Source organism: Ursus americanus, chromosome 23 (assembly GCF_024610735.1).
Source record: "Ursus americanus isolate L20-20 chromosome 23, mUrsAme1.1.p, whole genome shotgun sequence".
Taxonomy (NCBI): domain Eukaryota; kingdom Metazoa; phylum Chordata; class Mammalia; order Carnivora; family Ursidae; genus Ursus; species Ursus americanus.
The window spans coordinates 36,079,738-36,098,133 of NC_142149.1; the positions used below are offsets into that span (position 1 = coordinate 36,079,738).

The following is an 18,396-nucleotide window of genomic DNA, read 5'->3' on the forward strand; positions in this document are numbered from 1 at the left end:
CTTTTTGCTTATTAGAACTGTCACCTACCAATCTGGAGTAGCCTGCCTCTTTCTTTGGTCTCTCTCTGCCCTCCACTTAAAGGAGGCTGGTTTCAGATTGCACCAGGGAAGCTCCCAGGAGGGTTACAAACCAACAGCTGGCCAGCCCACATTTAAAGTACACATTTTTTCTGAGAGGTTATTTTCCATAAAACAGCTTTCTAGAATAAGTTCCAATCAAAAGAAGCTGGCGGTTTTAACTAGAACCTCTGCTAAAGGCTATTGTGGGTGAAGCTGAGGCAATTCTGAGAACATATTACTTGTCCAGAACACTCCAAACACAAACAGGCTTTTTTACTTATTTAGTACTTTGTGCTTTGGCAGACAGGTGCAGAGCAGTGCAAGAGGGCTTCCTGCAAGCAGCTCTCAAGAGTGATTGGAAGCAGAACTGAGAAGACTTGGAAGACAGAGAGCAAAGGGGCAAAGTCCCTAGGCCAACGGGACTCAGGAGAATGGAGTTCACAAAAGCCAACACTGCTCAGTGGGGGCTGTTGAGAGAGTCTCCAGAGTGGCAGGCTCTGGCATGAACATGTTAACTGAAGTCAGAATACCTCAGGGGCGCCTGGGTGGCACAGCAGTTAAGCGTCTGCCTTCGGCTCAGGGCGTGATCCCGGCATTATGGGATCGAGCCCCGCATCAGGCTCCTCCGCTATGAGCCTGCTTCTTCCTCTCCCACTCCCCCTGCTTGTGTTCCCTCTCTCGCTGGCTGTCTCTATCTCTGTCGAATAAATAAATAAAATCTTAAAAAAAAAAAAAGAATACCTCAAAAGCCTTGGAGGGGAAAAAAAAAATATGGTAAGGAGGGAAAATCGTCATGTGCGGGCAAAAAGCTACAGAATAGTCACCATCGCTCAAAAGCGCGTTTTTTTTCTTATAAATATACACGTAGTGGAAATTTTAAAAATTCTGATATCTGTGAAGAAATCATCGGAGCTATTTTCCTGTAGCTTCAAAGTGGTTCCTCATTCTGAATACAGGTTTACTTTCAAAATAACGAATAACAAAATCTGCATCTGAAAATAAGTTTGGCTCTAATTCTCTCAGAAAAGATTGTACTATATGAGTTTGTACAGCTATCAAAGGAATCAGGACACTTTCATTTAATATTGTAGCGATAACGTTAAGCTTTGGCTAACGTCTACCTCATGACGACAGGAGCAGCAGCCATCACCCTCGTGAGCTCCCATAAGCCGAATATGTGCTTTTTTATGCAACAGCTCAGTAAATACTCCCAAGACCTTTCTACAATGGCTCCCCTCATTCAACAGAAGAGGAAACAACTCAGGGAAGTTGAGCCAGAATTTAAGAGAGAATTTTTTTACTTCAAAGTCTATCTTTTCTCTTTCAACAAATAGTATTTCACTGAAAGACTGCTCTAACTGGTATAAACGACATAACTGCAGGAAAATGAGGTGTGATTCCCCCCCAGAAAGGGAATGAAAACACACTAAAGTTCTCTTACTTGCAGCAAGGTACACTACCCCCAGGAATCAGCCTGGAGATCCACATAACCCCAAAAGTATTCAGATCCTGATCAACATTTTCCTCTCCGATTTCAGTCACTTCTGCATGTGTTCTGGTGCTCTTACATCTAGGATGCCCTTCTGAAGTGAGCTGTAAGAAAATTACTAAAGCAGAACCCCCTGGAAACGTTCATTTGCTTTGCAAGAGATTCTAAAATTTGTTGGTGCAGTGCTGCCACCATGTGGAACAACTTCTGAAAAAGTGGAACAGAACTACCCCTCAAGAGCAATAAAAGAGGACTCCTACCCATTATCAGAGTAAGAGGATTGAGAGGATTTCCACAGGAAAACAGATTAAACGCCTTCATATGTTCAAAAATTTAACCATTTTGAGAAAATAAAACAGTTCTAAATGTGTATGTGTGAACATACACACTTAAATCCTATCGTATACATACATCCATGAAGGCAGTGACCAGTAATGGGTACTGGGACTCAGAACTAGGTTAGAATCCTGGCTACATTACCACTAGCTGTCTGACTTTGGGAAAACTGCCTGAGTGGTCATTTCTTGATCTTGAATATAGGATAACCTCTACTTCACTGGGAAGATATGAGAACTAAGTAATATAGCTAAAAGCATCTATCTGGCATAGAATGCAATTAAATTCAAACTCCCTTTTTCCTAATGACACATGGTCATCATAAGCCTTAGGAACTTCTCAGGTGTTTGAGCCACTACATTTTACATTCATGCACGCATCTGTTTCCTATCAACAGTATTTGACCCAGCTGACAAAAAAGGAAAATCAGTGGTCCAAATGTCAGTTGTAACACTTTTTGGTAAAAAGCAGGACACGCATTTGGATATGAAAAGTATGGGTTCAAGATCAAAAGTAGGCGTGTATGTCTGTTGGCTATCTTAATCCACGCTTTTTAGTTCTTCACTACAACAAGCATGAAGAGTTCAAAAAATGATTTGAATATGAGTAAGGCCAGGAAAAGAGTAGGGCAAGCAAGGCACAAACTTAAGGAGGCACCCCACTTTCAGGCTTGAGCGGGTAGAGAGTTGACACCTAACAAAGACCTGAATGTGAGGATCACCTTAAATTTTGCACCGTGTGTGCCTTGCTAGTACGCAGTTGAACAGTATCAGGGAAAAGTTCTGCTACTCAGAAATCTGACAAGAATCAGAAAGATTTTCTATTTAGAGGGCAACAGGTCCAATGATAATTAATGCTGATACCTGCTCTAGGGAAACTGGCAATAAAGACAGTAAAACAAAAGTCATTCCCTGAAACAGTTTCTCAAAATCTATCAAGTAACCTTAAATTTTCTCTAAAAGTTTTCTCAAAGGTAATTGTGAAAATCCAAATCACCTTCTGATCTGTTGTAGTAAAACCAGGTTAAGAAATTTTAGAGGATTATAGTTCACTATAATGTTATATTACATTCAAAGAGACCCACTGATGTTGCCTGTTTAAATTCCATATATGTTGGTATGCCATGGGAGAAAAGAGCTAAAAACAAGACTGGCATGTGTTGATAACGATTGAATCTGATGATGGTAAATGGGTTCATTTTATTCACCTATTGTTTTCATTTAGTCACTCTAATTTTGAATATGTTTGAAAATTCCCATAATAAAAAGTATAAATAAATATATGTATAAATATGTATATTACTTGAGAGTATGATAGGCTGGACAAAAACCAGCCCTTCCTCCACAATGAAAACTTAAAGTAAGTAGGCTTGTTCTGGAATCGTTCCATCCTCTCAACTCATCTGGATAAAAATCTAAGTGCTTGGGTACGACAAACAAAACAAAACGACTCTTTACCAAACCATCAGTTAGCCCCTATCTCTGACCATCTAATTTCACAGGTTCTATTTTGAAGAATTTACATTGGTGTAAAAAAAATGCCTTTTTCTCCCCAAACTGGAATTATCTATGAGTTAGGACTCACTTTCACCTCGCGCCATTCCACATTCTCAGCTCCACTGAGTATTTGAGTGCATGATATCTCATTTACCTGGAAGCCTGAAACTTGGAGCAAGGAGCCCAAACCCTTATCTTCTCATTTGTCCTCAAGTAGAAAATTTCAAAGACAGTTGCTCAGGGTAACAGTGACTCAAAAGCAACACCAAAACACAACTTGGGACCAGCTGAACATTCTATAAAATAGATACTAATGCCTTATAAATTTCTTTCTTTACGGAATTAAAAATAAAAAGTGCCACGTGGTTCTACTTGAGGAAAAAAAGGAAAGGCTGAATCTTCTAATACTGGTGATGATTACCTATCAGAAGTCATGGTTTAAGCACATACACACCCACACCAGCTTCTGTGCCTAGAAACTGGCTAGAAGGTTCCTGATGGTAGTTAGTACCACAGTACCTTAAAAAAAATGTGGTTTGCTTCATCCTTTGACCTTGATACTAAACTTGAAAGATAATAAACAGAAGCCAAGGTTACTCAAAGAATAAGATGAGCCAAATGAAATATCAAAACAGAGATATGAGCACATGATTTGCAAGTGAGAGACAATGTCTATTTCAAGGCAAATCCCAACTCAAGGCAAGTTCCAGAAAGTTCAATAAAGAAAGTATTCAGAGGTGATCCACTGGTTAACTCAAAGTTAATCACCTCCAAGTAAATACTGCATTGGGCAAAAAGGGGAGAAAAAGTGGCCATATTCCTCCATCTTCTCAATAATGGTACCTAGTGATCAATCACTCCATTCAAATGAGCTCGTTACCAGCAGAGTTAACATACCACTTGGGACTTTCTCCCCTTCATTATATAGACAAAGTTAAAAATATTAATAAGAGAAATAAAAGGTCCCCAAACTCTAAGGTATTATGTTCTAGCTGCCAAACATTTAGAACATAAGTTGGCAAAAAGAATTTTATCCTAGAATTTTCCTGTAGAAGAATGCATTACAATAATCAGGCAATAAATATAACTTTGTTTCTATTCCCACACTACCAGAAAAGACCACAAACATCTGAAGAAATAATCTTTTAAAAACTGATATAAATTTAAGGTAAAGCCCTCTTAAAAAATGATGAAAGAACTGGTTTCTGAGCAAATACAGGGGTAGTATGATACAAAGGTTTGCTTTAAGACCCTTGTATTTTAGTACTTGGTTTTCATTTCAGAAAACACCTACCGTGTGAGACATAATCTGAGGGACACACAGAATTCATGTTTCTCATAGCTAACCTATGTTTCAATGCCCCAAAGATTTGTTTTAAACATGCTTTTAAAAGGAACCCATTTTAAGTACTGCTCTCTTTATAAAGGCAGAAGCTTATTACCATTGGATTTGAATCTGCTATGAGATCCCGCAGAGAATCCAGAAATCCCTGATCTTCTACCATTTGGGCATTGATATCATGGAGTTTTGCCACACAGACTGCTGCTGTTTTCCGAACATAGGGATCTTCATCCTTCAAGCACTTGCGGAGAGGCTCACAGAGATATTCTGTAATCTTGTCCACCCGGATGCACCCCATGGTCCTGACTGCCAAGGCTCGAATCAGAGGATTGGGATCTTCACAGTCCTTAAAAAAAGAAAAGAAAGAAAAAAGAAAAGAAAAGAAAAGAAAAGAAACGAAAAGAAAAGAAAAGAGAAAAGAAAATCATTGACAACTATAGGCGTACATGGTGACTAAAAGTAAACAGTCTAGTTTCTACAAGCCACAAAAGAATATTTACTTGATGTAAGCTTCCAGTTATATTCTACATCAGAACACTAATCTCCCATGCTATTGTTTCTTAAGTACAAATCTTATGTGCCTATTTAAGAGCTTAGGTTAGGAATTCATTTAACTGTTTTACACACACAATGAAGAAATGCCCAGTAGGTTTCATTCCAGGGCTAGGCAGCAGCTTAGTGAGCTGGCATTACCATCCCCATGGCCATTAGTGGACATGCCTTAACAACAGGGAAAAAAAGAGGAATTGGAAAGATGTGTCCCACTCCAGAGTCAGCCTGCAAATATCAAGCAGAAACAAAAGAGGGCTGGACTTTCTGAGGCCTACAGCCAAGAAAGCAAAGGAAAACAGAAACTGGTTTAGGCCTGACCTAAGTTCCTGGAGTTAAGGAGCAGAGAGGGCCCTCTGAGGTACATTCTCCCCCACTCCCTTTTTTTTAATGAGGGGTTTGTTTGTTTATTTATTTATTTATTTATTTATTTAAAAACAATCCCCACATCCAACATGGGGCTCAAAGTCATTACCCCAAGATCGAGAGTCGCATGCTCTACCAACTAAGCCAGCCAGGCGCCCAATTCTTCTTTATTAGCAATCCAAATACAGCATAAAGAGAAAACTCCTTAAATTGCCCTACATTAAAAAATTTATTTAAACATTATAAACCTATGTACATGCTAACTTCCAAAAAACGTAAACTAAGTTATCTTTCCAATGATGTAGTCCATCTATGAAACACCAGACAGAAAGAATGAAATGTCATGTTCTCTCTAATTCTGGACGATATAGCTAAACACAGGAAAAGAACAAAAATTCCATGAGAAGGAAGAAAGCACACTGTTTATTTTTCAAAATAGTCTAATAGAAGCTAATTTAAAAAAAATTTTTTTTAATAGAGACTAAATTTCTGACAGAGAAAAAAACACCAGTAAAAAAAAAAAAAAAAAGATACATATGATATACATTAATAGGAACAACCTCATTATTATGTCCATCAAATCTAATGATGGGAAAAATCTGACTGCATGTTTAATAATAAGAAATTTTTTAATGGTCAATTTTTTTATGATGTGACAATGGTACCGTAGCTATGTTTAAGAGATCTTGGGGCGCCTGGGTGGTGTAGTTGGTTGAGTGTCAGACTCTTGGCTTCAGCTCAGGTCATGATCTCAGGGTTGTGAGATCGAGCCCCGAGTCTGGCTCTGTGCTCAGAGCGGAGTCTGCTTAAGACTCTCTCTCTGACCTCCAACCCCCCTGACTCCCACCCCCCACCCGCACATGCACCCACACTCTCTCTCACCATAAAGAAATTTTAAAAAAGAGACCTTATTCTGACAAATATAAGGATGAAATGATTTTTCATCTTTATGATGTATGGGATTTGCTTTAAAATTATCCAGTAAGAAGTGGGAGTTAGGAAAGCATATATGGGGAGAATAAATTAAACAAGACTGGTCATGGGTTGGTAACTACTGAAACTACAAGACAGCGATTTAGGAATTTATAATACTATTTCCTCTACTTGAATATGTTTGGAAGTTTCCATAATAAAAAAAAATTGAGTGTTAAGAACTATTAAGTAAAACAAAATAGAAGTAGTCACTCCTGCAGTTTCCACTATTTCTGACCCATAAGCATAGTTTCTCCAAAGATAAAACAGATAAAGCCCAGGTTACTGAAACTGCAATGATACGCCTAACCTTTGTCAGACTGGGAAGGTAAAACACTGAGGTTTCTTCACCTGGCTTTTTTTTCCCATCTGGCAAGGATTCACCAAGACCAGCTAACAGAAGGCTCTCCATATGGTTTGAACTGGATGACGAATGCTGGCATAAAGAATGCTTAAAAACATGAACACTCCTAGTTACTGCCAGTACTTCTCTAGAGGTCCTCTTTTAGAACAGAGGTTGCTTATTTGCAATGCAGACATTAACTATATCAAGAAACACTTCTGAAAATCAGGTTAGTTGGGGCAGATGAGACTGGTCTTGAGTTCCTGGAGGGGGAATGTTACCTTCACAAAGCTGTTGACAGCCATGATGGCCATGTCTGGCTGACTCTTGGCGTAGTTCATCAAATAGAGATAAACAAGCTTCTTTAATTCTAGGTTGTCGGTTTGCATACAGTTCACTACATCTGGAAAGAGCGAACTGAGAAGAGAAAAGAGAAAAGGAAAATGAATAGATGTTGGTGCCAAGATACTGGACTGAACATGAATGGCCTTATTTTACAAAGTGATCTGATGCAAGGAAATATATCCCCACAGTGGTAACAATTAACACTGAAATGAATTTCTAAAGAAACTATAGTCCTGGTTCCAAGAAGGTCTCTAAAAATAGATTTAAGAAACTTTTCATTACAAACATTTTCTAACGAACAAAAGTAGAGTAGTATAACGAACCCAATGTATCCATCACCCAGCTGCAAAGAATCATTAATACACATCCAATCTTGTTTCATACATATCCTCAATCCATTCTCTCTTCTCCCATCCCTATTCCATCTAATTGCTCTGGATTTTTTTTTTTAAGTAGGCTCCACGCCCCGCATGGAGTCCAACATGGGGCTTGAACTCACGACCCTGAGATCAAGACCTGAGCTGAAATCAAGAACTGGACACTTAACTGACTGAGCCACCCAGGAGCCCCTGCTCTGGATTATTTTTTAGCTAAATCCTAGACATTATATAATTTCATATATATTTTAGGGCATATCTTTAGGAATCCTGTTTTAAAAAGCACAATCTTTATCACGCACAAAAATTAACAGTAATTCTACATATCAATTCATTCCAGGTTCAAAGCACTATGGTTGCTATAATGTTCGTGTTTTAATGTTCATATGTTTCAATGTTTTAATGTTCATATTCTTCTATCATTGGCCAGTAGGAACTTACTCAGCCACCTTCTGAGTCCCTGTGATGCAATCTTGCGTTTTCACCAGTTTCCTCACTTTCTGGTAAGACATGATGCTCCATACAGGATTACTTGGCACATTTCTAATCTCACAACTGAAACCAGCCATTTTTCTAAGAAGTCCTGATTCCCTTCTAGAATTTGTTTCTTTATTCTTAATGTTACAAACTCAGACAAATGAAAATTTGAGTGTCCTCAAATATAAAAGGAGCTTACACTTTTCCCAGTTCAAGTCATTTCATGATTTACTACTCTCTTATAAAGCCCAAGGAGAGTGGCTTTAGTTTGGAATGGCTTCCAAACCATTAGTTTGGAAGGATAGCTTATCTGATTTTAAAGCTGTATTTTTTAAGTACAGGTTAACTATAATTTTATGAGAGATTGGTAATTAACCTTTCCCCTAAGGCTTTATGAGAGTACTATATAAATTTTATATACTTTTTTCAAAAATTTATTTTAGAGAGAGAGAGAGAGCATGAGTGGGAGGGGCAGAGAGAAGGAGAGAGAATCCCAAGCAGACTCCATGCCGAGTGTGGAGCCCTATGTGGGGCTTGATCTCACAACCCTGAAATCATGACCTGAGCTGAAATCAAGAGTCAGATCCTTAACCAACCATGCCACCCGGGCACCCCTAAATTTCCTAAATTTTAAATACTTAACATCTTACTACAAGTACAGAAAAAGCAAATGTCAGTCTATTTTTATAGGAAAGAGATGACTGAAATAACTAGTCACATGGTATAGCTCCTATACACACACACATTAAGCAGAAAGTTGTTCACAAAAAGGGAGATGGATTGCAAAGCCAAAGAATCCACCTTATCTCCAATGAACCAATGATTCTGCTTTGAAAGTCATTTAACCTGAATGTACATACCTACTGTAGTTTCATGCACATGTAGATATTCAATAAACACTAATTAACACTCCCCAAAAATGAATGTTCTTTCCATTTCCTAGAGTAACTCATGGGCAAAACAACTGTAAAACCAGAAAATAAATGTGACATATTAACCAACAGTAAATTTAAGATCCTGAGTAATTTAATTCCAACAACCTGCACAAGATCAGGAAGATCTTGATCAAAAACAAGTTCTAGAGGTAAAAACTGTTAAGTACCAACCTATAAAGCTAGAAACCTGAGCATTCCAATATGGTAGTCACGAGTCATATGTAGCTACTCACTGGCCATGTGGCTAGTCTGAACTAAGATGTGATTGGATCCTGAAGACTTAGTACGAAAAATATAATGTGGGGTGCCTGGGTGGCTCAGTCGGTTGAGCGTCTGCCTTCAGCTCAGGTCATAATTTCAAGGTCCTGGGATCGAGCCCTCAGTCAGGCTCCTTGCTCAACAGGGAGCCTGCTTCCTCTCCGTCTGCAGCTCCCCCTGCTTGTGCGCTCTCTCTGTCAAATAAATATCTTTTTCTAAAAAAAGAAAAATATAGTGTAAAACATCTCATTGATAATTTTTATATTGATTTAATGCTGAAATGGTACTTTGAGTATACTGCATTAAGTAAAATATATTAAAATTAATTTCATCTATATTTTACTTTTTAATTTGGCTATCAGAAAACTTAAAATTATATATGTGGCTTATTGCTATCAAACGGCACTGAACTTGAAGTTACTTGCAGGGGAGACTGAAATATGATAACCTACGAATACCTAATCTCTATTTATTCTGCTTCTCTGAGCTATCTAGGCACAGTACAAACCCCATCTCCTCCAAGAAGTGTTCTTCAACTGTTCCTATTTACATGGATCTCTCTTTTGTAGAACTCTTATTGCCTTTAATATATACATTCTAGTACCTAATTACAAAACTATATTTTACTATTCCCTAATTTTTCAAATTTTGGGTCTCTTCAACTAGACAGTAAGTGCAATGAAGGCTAAGAGACATCTACTATCCTTTTTAAATTGTGATGTGTGGAATAGCATAAGCACAAGATAAATCATCAGCAACTAACAGATTAACAAGTAGTATTTACCAAGCATACAATAGGAAACTCAAAGAGGTTTAACTTTTCTAGGATACAGAAATAACCTGGGTGAGAACACAAAAGCCCCACTAATGAAATATGTTGACTTTTACCAGCTCATCAGTACTGATGCTCTCAATCTAGATTATTCCTTGGCAAAAATAGCCCATCAGTGACTAGATCGATCCTGGGTAGGAAAACTATAGCCCATGCACCAAATACAGCCCGCCACTACTTTTGTATGAGCTATAAGCTAAAAGTGTTTTTTAGACGAACATTTAAAAGTGATTTGATAGAGAATATTAACTTTAGACCCCAATTAAACAAAATGTTATGCCCCAAAAAAGAATTCTAATCTTCTCATTAGATCTGTAGTACAAAAATATTATACTTAAGTTTCATCAACAAATTGTGGAAAATTGGTCTCTTTCTTGTTATATAATTACCTATATAATATCTTCAGGTTTTTTTTTTTGCCTCTTAGCATGCTAAGCCTAAAGTATTTACTTTCTTGCCCTCCCAGAAGAAGTGTACCAACCTCTGAGATAGATAGCAACAGAACAGCAAGTTAAGAACCAAATTCTTATATTTTAACAAATAAAACTCCAATAACAAAAGGCACCTCAGAGCAGCAGCACCTGAAGCACAGGAAGGTATCTGAGTCATTCATTGCCACCGTTTCCACCTGGGCCCCTCATCTGGTTAGGGGAACCGCTCTCACACTCCTGGTCTCAGGAAACCCTTCACACTCTGAAAACTGAGATTCCCCAGAGAGTTTTTGTTCATGTGGGTTATACCTACTGATATTTTACGGTATCAGGAATTAAAACAAATATTTTAAGACACTGATCCATTTAAAATAATAACTGTATTTCATATTAACAAATATTTTAAAGCAAAAATTTTGTATTTTCTAAAAATTAAGATGACATTGTTTTAAATTTTTGTAAATCTCTTTAATGTCTAGTTTAAGCAAAGACAGCTGGATCTTCATATTTGCTCCTGCATTCAACCTGTTGTAGAATACTGTTTTGATTGAAGTATAAGAAGAAAATCATGCACATATATTAATGGGAAAAGGGAGCAGTATTTTAACAGCTTTTTCAGATTAACTAGATATTCTTGATTCATTAAAGATAGACAAATGCTTTGTTTTTCTTTTTCTTTTTTCAGTCCACAAATGGTAGTTCCCTAAAAGTTAGTTGGAGGGGCACCTGGGTAACTCAATGGGTTAAGTGTCCGACTCTTGGCTTCAGCTCAGGTCATGATCTCAGCGTCATGGAATCGAGACCCTCATCAGGCTCTGTGCTCAGTGTGGAGTCTGCTTGAGATTCTCTCCCTCTGCCCCTTCCCCACTTGCACGTATGTGCTCTCTCCCTCTCTCTAAAATAAATAAATAAATCTTAAAAAAAAAAGTTCGTTGCAATGTGGAATCTGAAACCATATCAAGCTTTTAATACTTGATTGCATTAAAATCCATTCATTTATCACTTATTTTGACTGGATCTTTTACCCATGCATAGTTTTGTGACACAGGCACTGGTCATTTGGAAAATATTAGTTGAGTTATGCAGATCTTCCCAATGATGACAAATTTCATCACATAACAGTAAATAATACATTCATTAATTTCACCACCAAGCTCATTAGAAAAGTCTGTAAGTATTGGGAAGCTGTCAAGCTCATGTTGCAAGATACAAGTTTTCCAACAATTTAATTTTTACTTCAAAGCTCGAAATACATCTACTGTCAAATTTTTTCTCTAGAAGTGACAGGTTCACCTTGTTCATTTTTGATAAAATGTCTTCTGAGTACTGAAGTCTGATTAACTATAATTTGTCTGTCATTCTTTCACTTAAAAATGCGATTCCCATTCAAACAGTTGTGCAAGGGCTTTTCTCCAAGTCAACCATCACACTTTGCTATGCAGCAGAAGTGCTTTATGCATAATTCCTACTTTATCACATGGAATATTAAAATGACCTATACTCAAGGTTCGAAGCTTAATAAAATAAATTTTTAATGCTTCATGAAGAACAGTCCTAAGTGAAACTACCCTTTTTCCTGCAAGTATGTAGTGGTGACAAATACAATGACTACAGTTACAGTTTGGCACTGCTACCTTGATTTACATTAAGGCATCAGCAGTGCAAATGTCAACACAGTAAAAAAAGGCAAATAATACCCAAGTATTATTATAAGGATAGCTTTGACCTCACAAATCTCCCAGAAAGGATCTTGCAAATCCTCAAGGGCCTGTGGATAATCCGTACCTATCTCCAAATGGTCTGTCTGAATTATAGGGGGAGAAAAAGACAACACGGACTTTGTTAACATTGATTTTCATCTTGAATTCAGCAACTGAATATACAGTGGTAGAGTTAAGGACATTAGTTTGAGCCAATTAAAGAACGTATGAGCTTCTGCTTCTCAGTACGCTTCTAGTATCTTCTAAGACTACTTCAACAACAGGTCTGTAACTGTGCCAGCTCTCAGGAGGTTTCAGACTAGATCTCTACGCAAAAAGATCAAACTGGTTTCATTCTTCAAAAAAACTTAAGTCACAGAGTTAAACTAAAAGCAACTATACTTCCTCATGATCTTTCAGTGAGACAAACTCATTCTTATAGATTCTATGATGACAACAGTTAAATGAAAAGCAGTAAAAGCCATAAAATAGGGTATGGGTCTAAAGTGACCAACAGCAGGAGTGATTACCCTTACCTAACGTCCTTCCCCACAGTCATGGCAGCAATCACTTTCTTCACAGCCTCCTTCCTCTTTTCTTTCTTTTCGTTGTTGAGTTCAGCCTTTAATTCAAAGATTTCTCCTACAAAAGAAGAGACCAAATTGGTGAGATCCCAGGACCAGAAAACTAGAGCAGAATACTACACTCTGTAATAAATAACATGACAGGTGACCAGAGGCAGGGCAGCAACTGAAGAAAATTTAAAAATTACAGGACAAGTACAATTTAAATCCATAGAATATTAATTGACCCACTGATAACGATACCATCTTTGAGGTTATAGCTAGAGAAGAAGGTGCAATCCAGATCTTAGAAGTGTAGGAGTGGGGAAAAAAAAAAACAAATCTCACGATATCTTACTACTATAGGGAGAAAATAGCATCTGAGTGATGATGATCTTCCATCAGAATTTCAAGGCCCCAAAGAAAAAATAAACATAGGCACAAAACAGGTTCACAAATCTGTTTTCAAACCAAAGAGACTCCAGATATCAGCTCATTCACCCCCTCTCAACTTTACCAATAAAGAACTGAAGCTCAAAGATCACAGAGTGAATGAGTGACAGAGCTGCTCTTAGAACTGTGTCTCCCGACTGTTGAATCCAGAGGTTTCCAACCTTGGCCACACACTAATATTACCTGCGAGGTATTTAGAAATAACAACACTCAAGCTCTGCTCTGGACCAAATAAATCAGCATGTCAAGGAGAACTCTCACACTCATATTTTTTAAAGTTCCTCCAAATTATTCTAATGCACAACCAGGGTTGACAATCCCTGCTCTAATTAGTACTTTGAGAAGCTGATGGGCTTCAAGACCCCATCCTATTCAATTGATCTAACGGAAATGATAATCTCAAAGCTTCAAGAATGGTACAAATCAGAGTCATTTCTAAAGGCACAATCTTGAATGAGCACTCAGGCCCTGCACTGTGAAATGCCAGGGCTGTCATCACTATTTTAAGGACAAGGCTCACCTACCTTCAGAAAGCTGGAGCTGAAAGAAAAGACGGTAATAATCCTCAACTGGTTTTAAAAGGAAAAAAAAAATACACCACTAAGCCTACAAAAAAGAAGTTGGCTACTCCCAGTTCAACCCTCCATCTAAACCCTTAAACTCTTCTACAATACCGCCTCACTTTCCGCCATGTTTACGACTGTGCTTGATATTCATTTTAACCAGACATCATTCACCAGTATGGAAACAGCGGGGACAGCAAACTATGTGATCTGCTAAAGCCTTCAGATGGGAAGGATGAAACTCGTAAGGAACACAGAAGTTCAGCACTAAAAAAGCTTGTTACGTCAATATCCAGCGCCAGCAAGGCAAACAAATTGAAGTTACAAAAACTGGTTTTAATCAACAATTGCAAAAATTGCAGAAAAGCTGGCCCCTTTAGAGTCATTCTCCTTTCCACCAAGTCATCTCCTGCCAAATCCAGCTCTTAGGGTTGCCATCATTTACTTCTAGGAACAGTAAAGGACAAGCAGCAGGGTTTCAAAAGTCTGCACTGTGAATAGCAGCAGGAGCTGAAGAATCAAAACAGGATGTAACTGAAACTATTCCAGTTCTAGCATAAACTTAAAGAATATGTTCCCAAGGCAGTTCTGGTGGGTGTTACAGGAAGTAAAAGGAACACAGTCTATCCATTTTTTAAAATGTGATATTTACCCAGCCGTGATTCAATCTGTAGGTCTTAAACTTTTACAAATCCCTGAATAAAAAAGGTTACCAGGACTCATTACAAGAGAATGTTTGAAGAGTTACCTGAGGTTTCTTTTTTTTTTTTAATTAAAGATTAATTTATTTCAGAGGGAGAGAGAGAAGAGGGAGAAGAAAATCTCCAGCAGACAGCCTGCTGAGGGTGGAGCCTGACACAGAGCTCAATCGCAGGACCCTGAGACCATGACCTGAGCCGAAACCAAGAGTCAGACACTTAACCAACTGTGCCATCCAGGGCCCCAAGTTAGGTGAGTTTTTAAATGACATCTTTTTAGGTCAATAGACAATATCTTGGTGATCAAAGCATATAAAACGTTAACAGAAAAAATAAATACCATTTCAGAGAGTCAGAAAAAAAGCTGAAAATGAGGGACAAGTGGAGTTAATGGTTTTCGTGAAGTATAAACAATAAACAGAGAAGTTGTTGAGCGGGAGCCAAGGAGGGCAGGAAGTGAAACATGGTATCTCATACATACAACTTTATTAAATTCTTACATTTTTTCCTTCTCCCCCTAATAAAATCTACCAAGCAATGCCAGTACCTAGTAATGGTTCTCAATCTTGGCTGCACATCAGAGAAATGTGGGGAGCTTTAAAAAATCTGCACACCCAGGCCATATTCCAGACCTCAGGGTACCTCAGGTGGAGGGACCTGGACATTAGTATTGTTTTAAATTTCCTTGGGTGATTCCAGTGTGTAGGCAAGGTTGAAAGCCACTGACCAGTAGTTGATAAAATTAAGAAACTCACTATGGAGTTCTCCCTATTGTTATAGAAGAGCTCCTTTACCCTTATTTAATTCCAAATGACCAGAACGGACAGATACACTTACACTTTCTAGAAAATGTTTTGCTGCTCTTTGTTCCCTCCAGGACACCACAGGGTGCCCTCTTCTATTTTTTTTTTTTTATTTTTTTTAAGAGTTTGAGTAGTGTCTACGCTTAACGTGGGCCTCAAACTCACGACCCCAAGATCAAGAGTCACACGCTCCACTGACTGAGCCACCCAGGTTAAAAAAAAAAAATTTTTTTTAAATCGTATCTTAAAAGTTGCAAAACAAAGGCACCTTTGGGCTCAGTTGGTTAAATGTCTGACTCTTGATTTCAGCTCAGGTCATGATCTCAGGATCCTGCTATGGAGCCTGAGTTGGGCTCGGCGCTCAGTGAGGGTTCTCTTCCTTTTCCTTTGCCCCTCCCCCTGCCCTCTCTCTCTCAAATAAATAAAAATCTTAAAAAAAAAAAAAAAGTTGCAAGATTCCCCAATTGTTAACACTGCCACATCTGTCTGATGATACTTTCTATATATTTACATGTTTTTTCCTGAATCAGTAAACTGCAGTCATGTCACTTCAGTTCTAAATATGTCACTGCATAATTTCTAAGCACGATTATCTTACTAACTATAATGCAATGATTAAAGTCAGGAAATTTAACACTGACGCATCATTAGCATCTAATCTATGGGCTTTATTCAAGTTTTGATAATATCCTCCATAGCAATTTTACCACCATCCCCTTCAGGCCAGGATCCAATCCAGGATCATCCAGGATCATATGTTACATTTATTATCATGCCACTTTAGTCTTCTTTAATCTGCAACAGTTCTTCAGCCTTTGTCTTTCAGGATGCTCACATTTTTTAAAGGTATAGGCCAGTTACTTGATAGAGTGTCCTCAGCTTGGGTTTATCACAGAGGTTCCTTCAGGATTACACTGAGGTTATGCATTCTGACAGGCAAATTCTTAGGGGATGTTATGTTCTTCTCAGTGCATGACACAGAGAGACAAAAAATGTGTCCCATTACTGGTGATGTTAAGATCAAATATTTGGTTAAGGTGATAAATACCACCTTAAACACTGTAAAGTTACTATTTTTTCCTTTATAATTAGTAATTTGTGAAAGGAAACTTTGAGACTATTTAAACGTCTTGTTCCTCATCAAACTTTCACCTGCTAGTCGTTTTAGCATTCACTGCTGACTCCTGCCCGAATCAATGATAACTATGATTTGTATGTATATACATATTATTCAATGGGTTATAATCCACTACTATGATCACTTTTTTTACAGCTCAAATTATCTCAAATTTAGTGACAGGAAGCCCTTTCGAACTATGCTGCTCCCTGCATGTCCCACCTTTTTTTTTGTTGTTTAGCATCTCTTGCTTCCTGGCATAAGATATTCATGTTCATCTTGTACTTTCCCTTGACCCACCCTGGAATCAGTTATTTCTCCAAAGAGACCTGCTTCCTTTTAGTGGAAAACGATACTTAGAAACCAAAGGGTATTAGGTGTCCTTTGCATCTATTCTGACTTGAAGGAAATTAGGATATTTAATCAGAAACTCTGTTAGAATGTTGAGAAAGCATGACTCACACACAGTAGACACTCAATAAACATTTTCTGAACAAAAAAGTGGAATGAATAAGTCGAGGAAGAAGGACTCTGTGTTCTTCAAGACCAAACTTCATTAAATTTGGAAACAGGAGGCTGAGGCCAGTAAACTACATTGCAAAGAAACACTAAAGATAAATTCTGGGGCAGAGAAGGTGTCCTGTTTCAGCCACTGGAAGAGAGAAGAAAGGATCCATCTGAGAAGGAAAGTTGTTGGAGAATAAGAGGAATGATAGTTGGTGTCATCCCAGAATACCTCAGTAAGTATAAGACTGCTAAATACAAAGCACAGAATTCTAATCCTGGAAATAAATAAATCTCAGCTGAGGACACAACAGGCTGAGAAGAGCAAAACTGGTCTGTTTTTGAAAGGAGGGCCATCTACAGCACTAGAAATGAGCCGTTATTTAGGAACAATTTTATAAAAGATGAGGAGGTTGGGCTTTCCCAAGAAGAATCCTTAGTTCCCAGACCCACAGCCATATGTAAAAAACAATACTGTATTTTTTTTTTTAAGATTTTATTTATTTTGAGAGCAAGAGTACACATGCGTGTGCACACCAGGAAGGGGGAGAGGGAGAGAATCCTCAAGCTGACTCCATGCTGAGTGCAGAGCCTGATGCTGGGCTCGATTTCATGACCCCAAGATCATGACCGGAGCCAAAATCAAGAGTCAGACACTCAACTGACCGAGCCACTCAGGCACCCCGTAAAGCAGTTATTATATTTCTGATTACAAAGACAATGAGGTTAATAAATTCAAAGCTTTTTTCAAGTAATCCACAGTCTGTGACCTAAAAATCATGGAACTGACTCTAGAGGTTCCCTGTTTTAAGCACAAAGAATGTTTTTAGACAACACCCAAAGAATGAGGTAGATCCATATGGAGGGATATAAAAATATCAAGTTTCTATGCACTGTTGCATGACCTCTTTTTGTTAAAGATAAAAAACTGTTTAATCGTATGGATTAATACTTGCACTTATATGCATAGAAAAAGACTAAGGATACACCCTGAGTTCACCTCAGGAACCAGAATAAGGAGAAACAGAACTTGCATTTTTACTTTTTTATGTGATCTCTATTACTTTACTAGTACTGTTATAAAATATTTCCAAGTTAAAAAAAAAAAGAGAATGAATGTGCTTCTTCCTCTTCTGCCTTCCTCACATCTACCAATCTTCAATGGATCAAAGTTGGATTTCATCCTCTTACCATTAACAGAACCTTCAACTCAAAATGATGTGCATCACAACCCTATCTTTACAAACCCGTCCTTTAATAATTTATTCAAACACCCTTTTCTGTACAAATAATAGATCTCCATCGAGACAGTCCATAATATGCACGTCTGAAGAGGTCAGGAACATTCTGGATGGAACGATCTTAGACCACAACTTTGAAGAAACTC

The 18,396-nt window shown here is 38.0% G+C and overlaps 1 protein-coding gene across 2 annotated transcripts in view; it reads right to left on the reverse strand.

Moving 5' to 3' along the window:
- AP2B1 (adaptor related protein complex 2 subunit beta 1) overlaps positions 1-18,396 on the reverse strand; it is a 119,797-nt gene that overhangs the window by 94,896 nt on the left and 6,505 nt on the right. For both annotated transcript variants that reach the window (XM_045773673.2, XM_045773672.2), the window contains exons 3-5: positions 12,845-12,950; positions 7,235-7,370; positions 4,824-5,069 (exon numbers count right to left, since the gene is read on the reverse strand). In XM_045773673.2, coding sequence (XP_045629629.1) covers positions 4,824-5,069; positions 7,235-7,370; positions 12,845-12,950 — 488 coding nt within the window. The remainder of the gene's footprint in view (positions 1-4,823; positions 5,070-7,234; positions 7,371-12,844; positions 12,951-18,396) is intronic.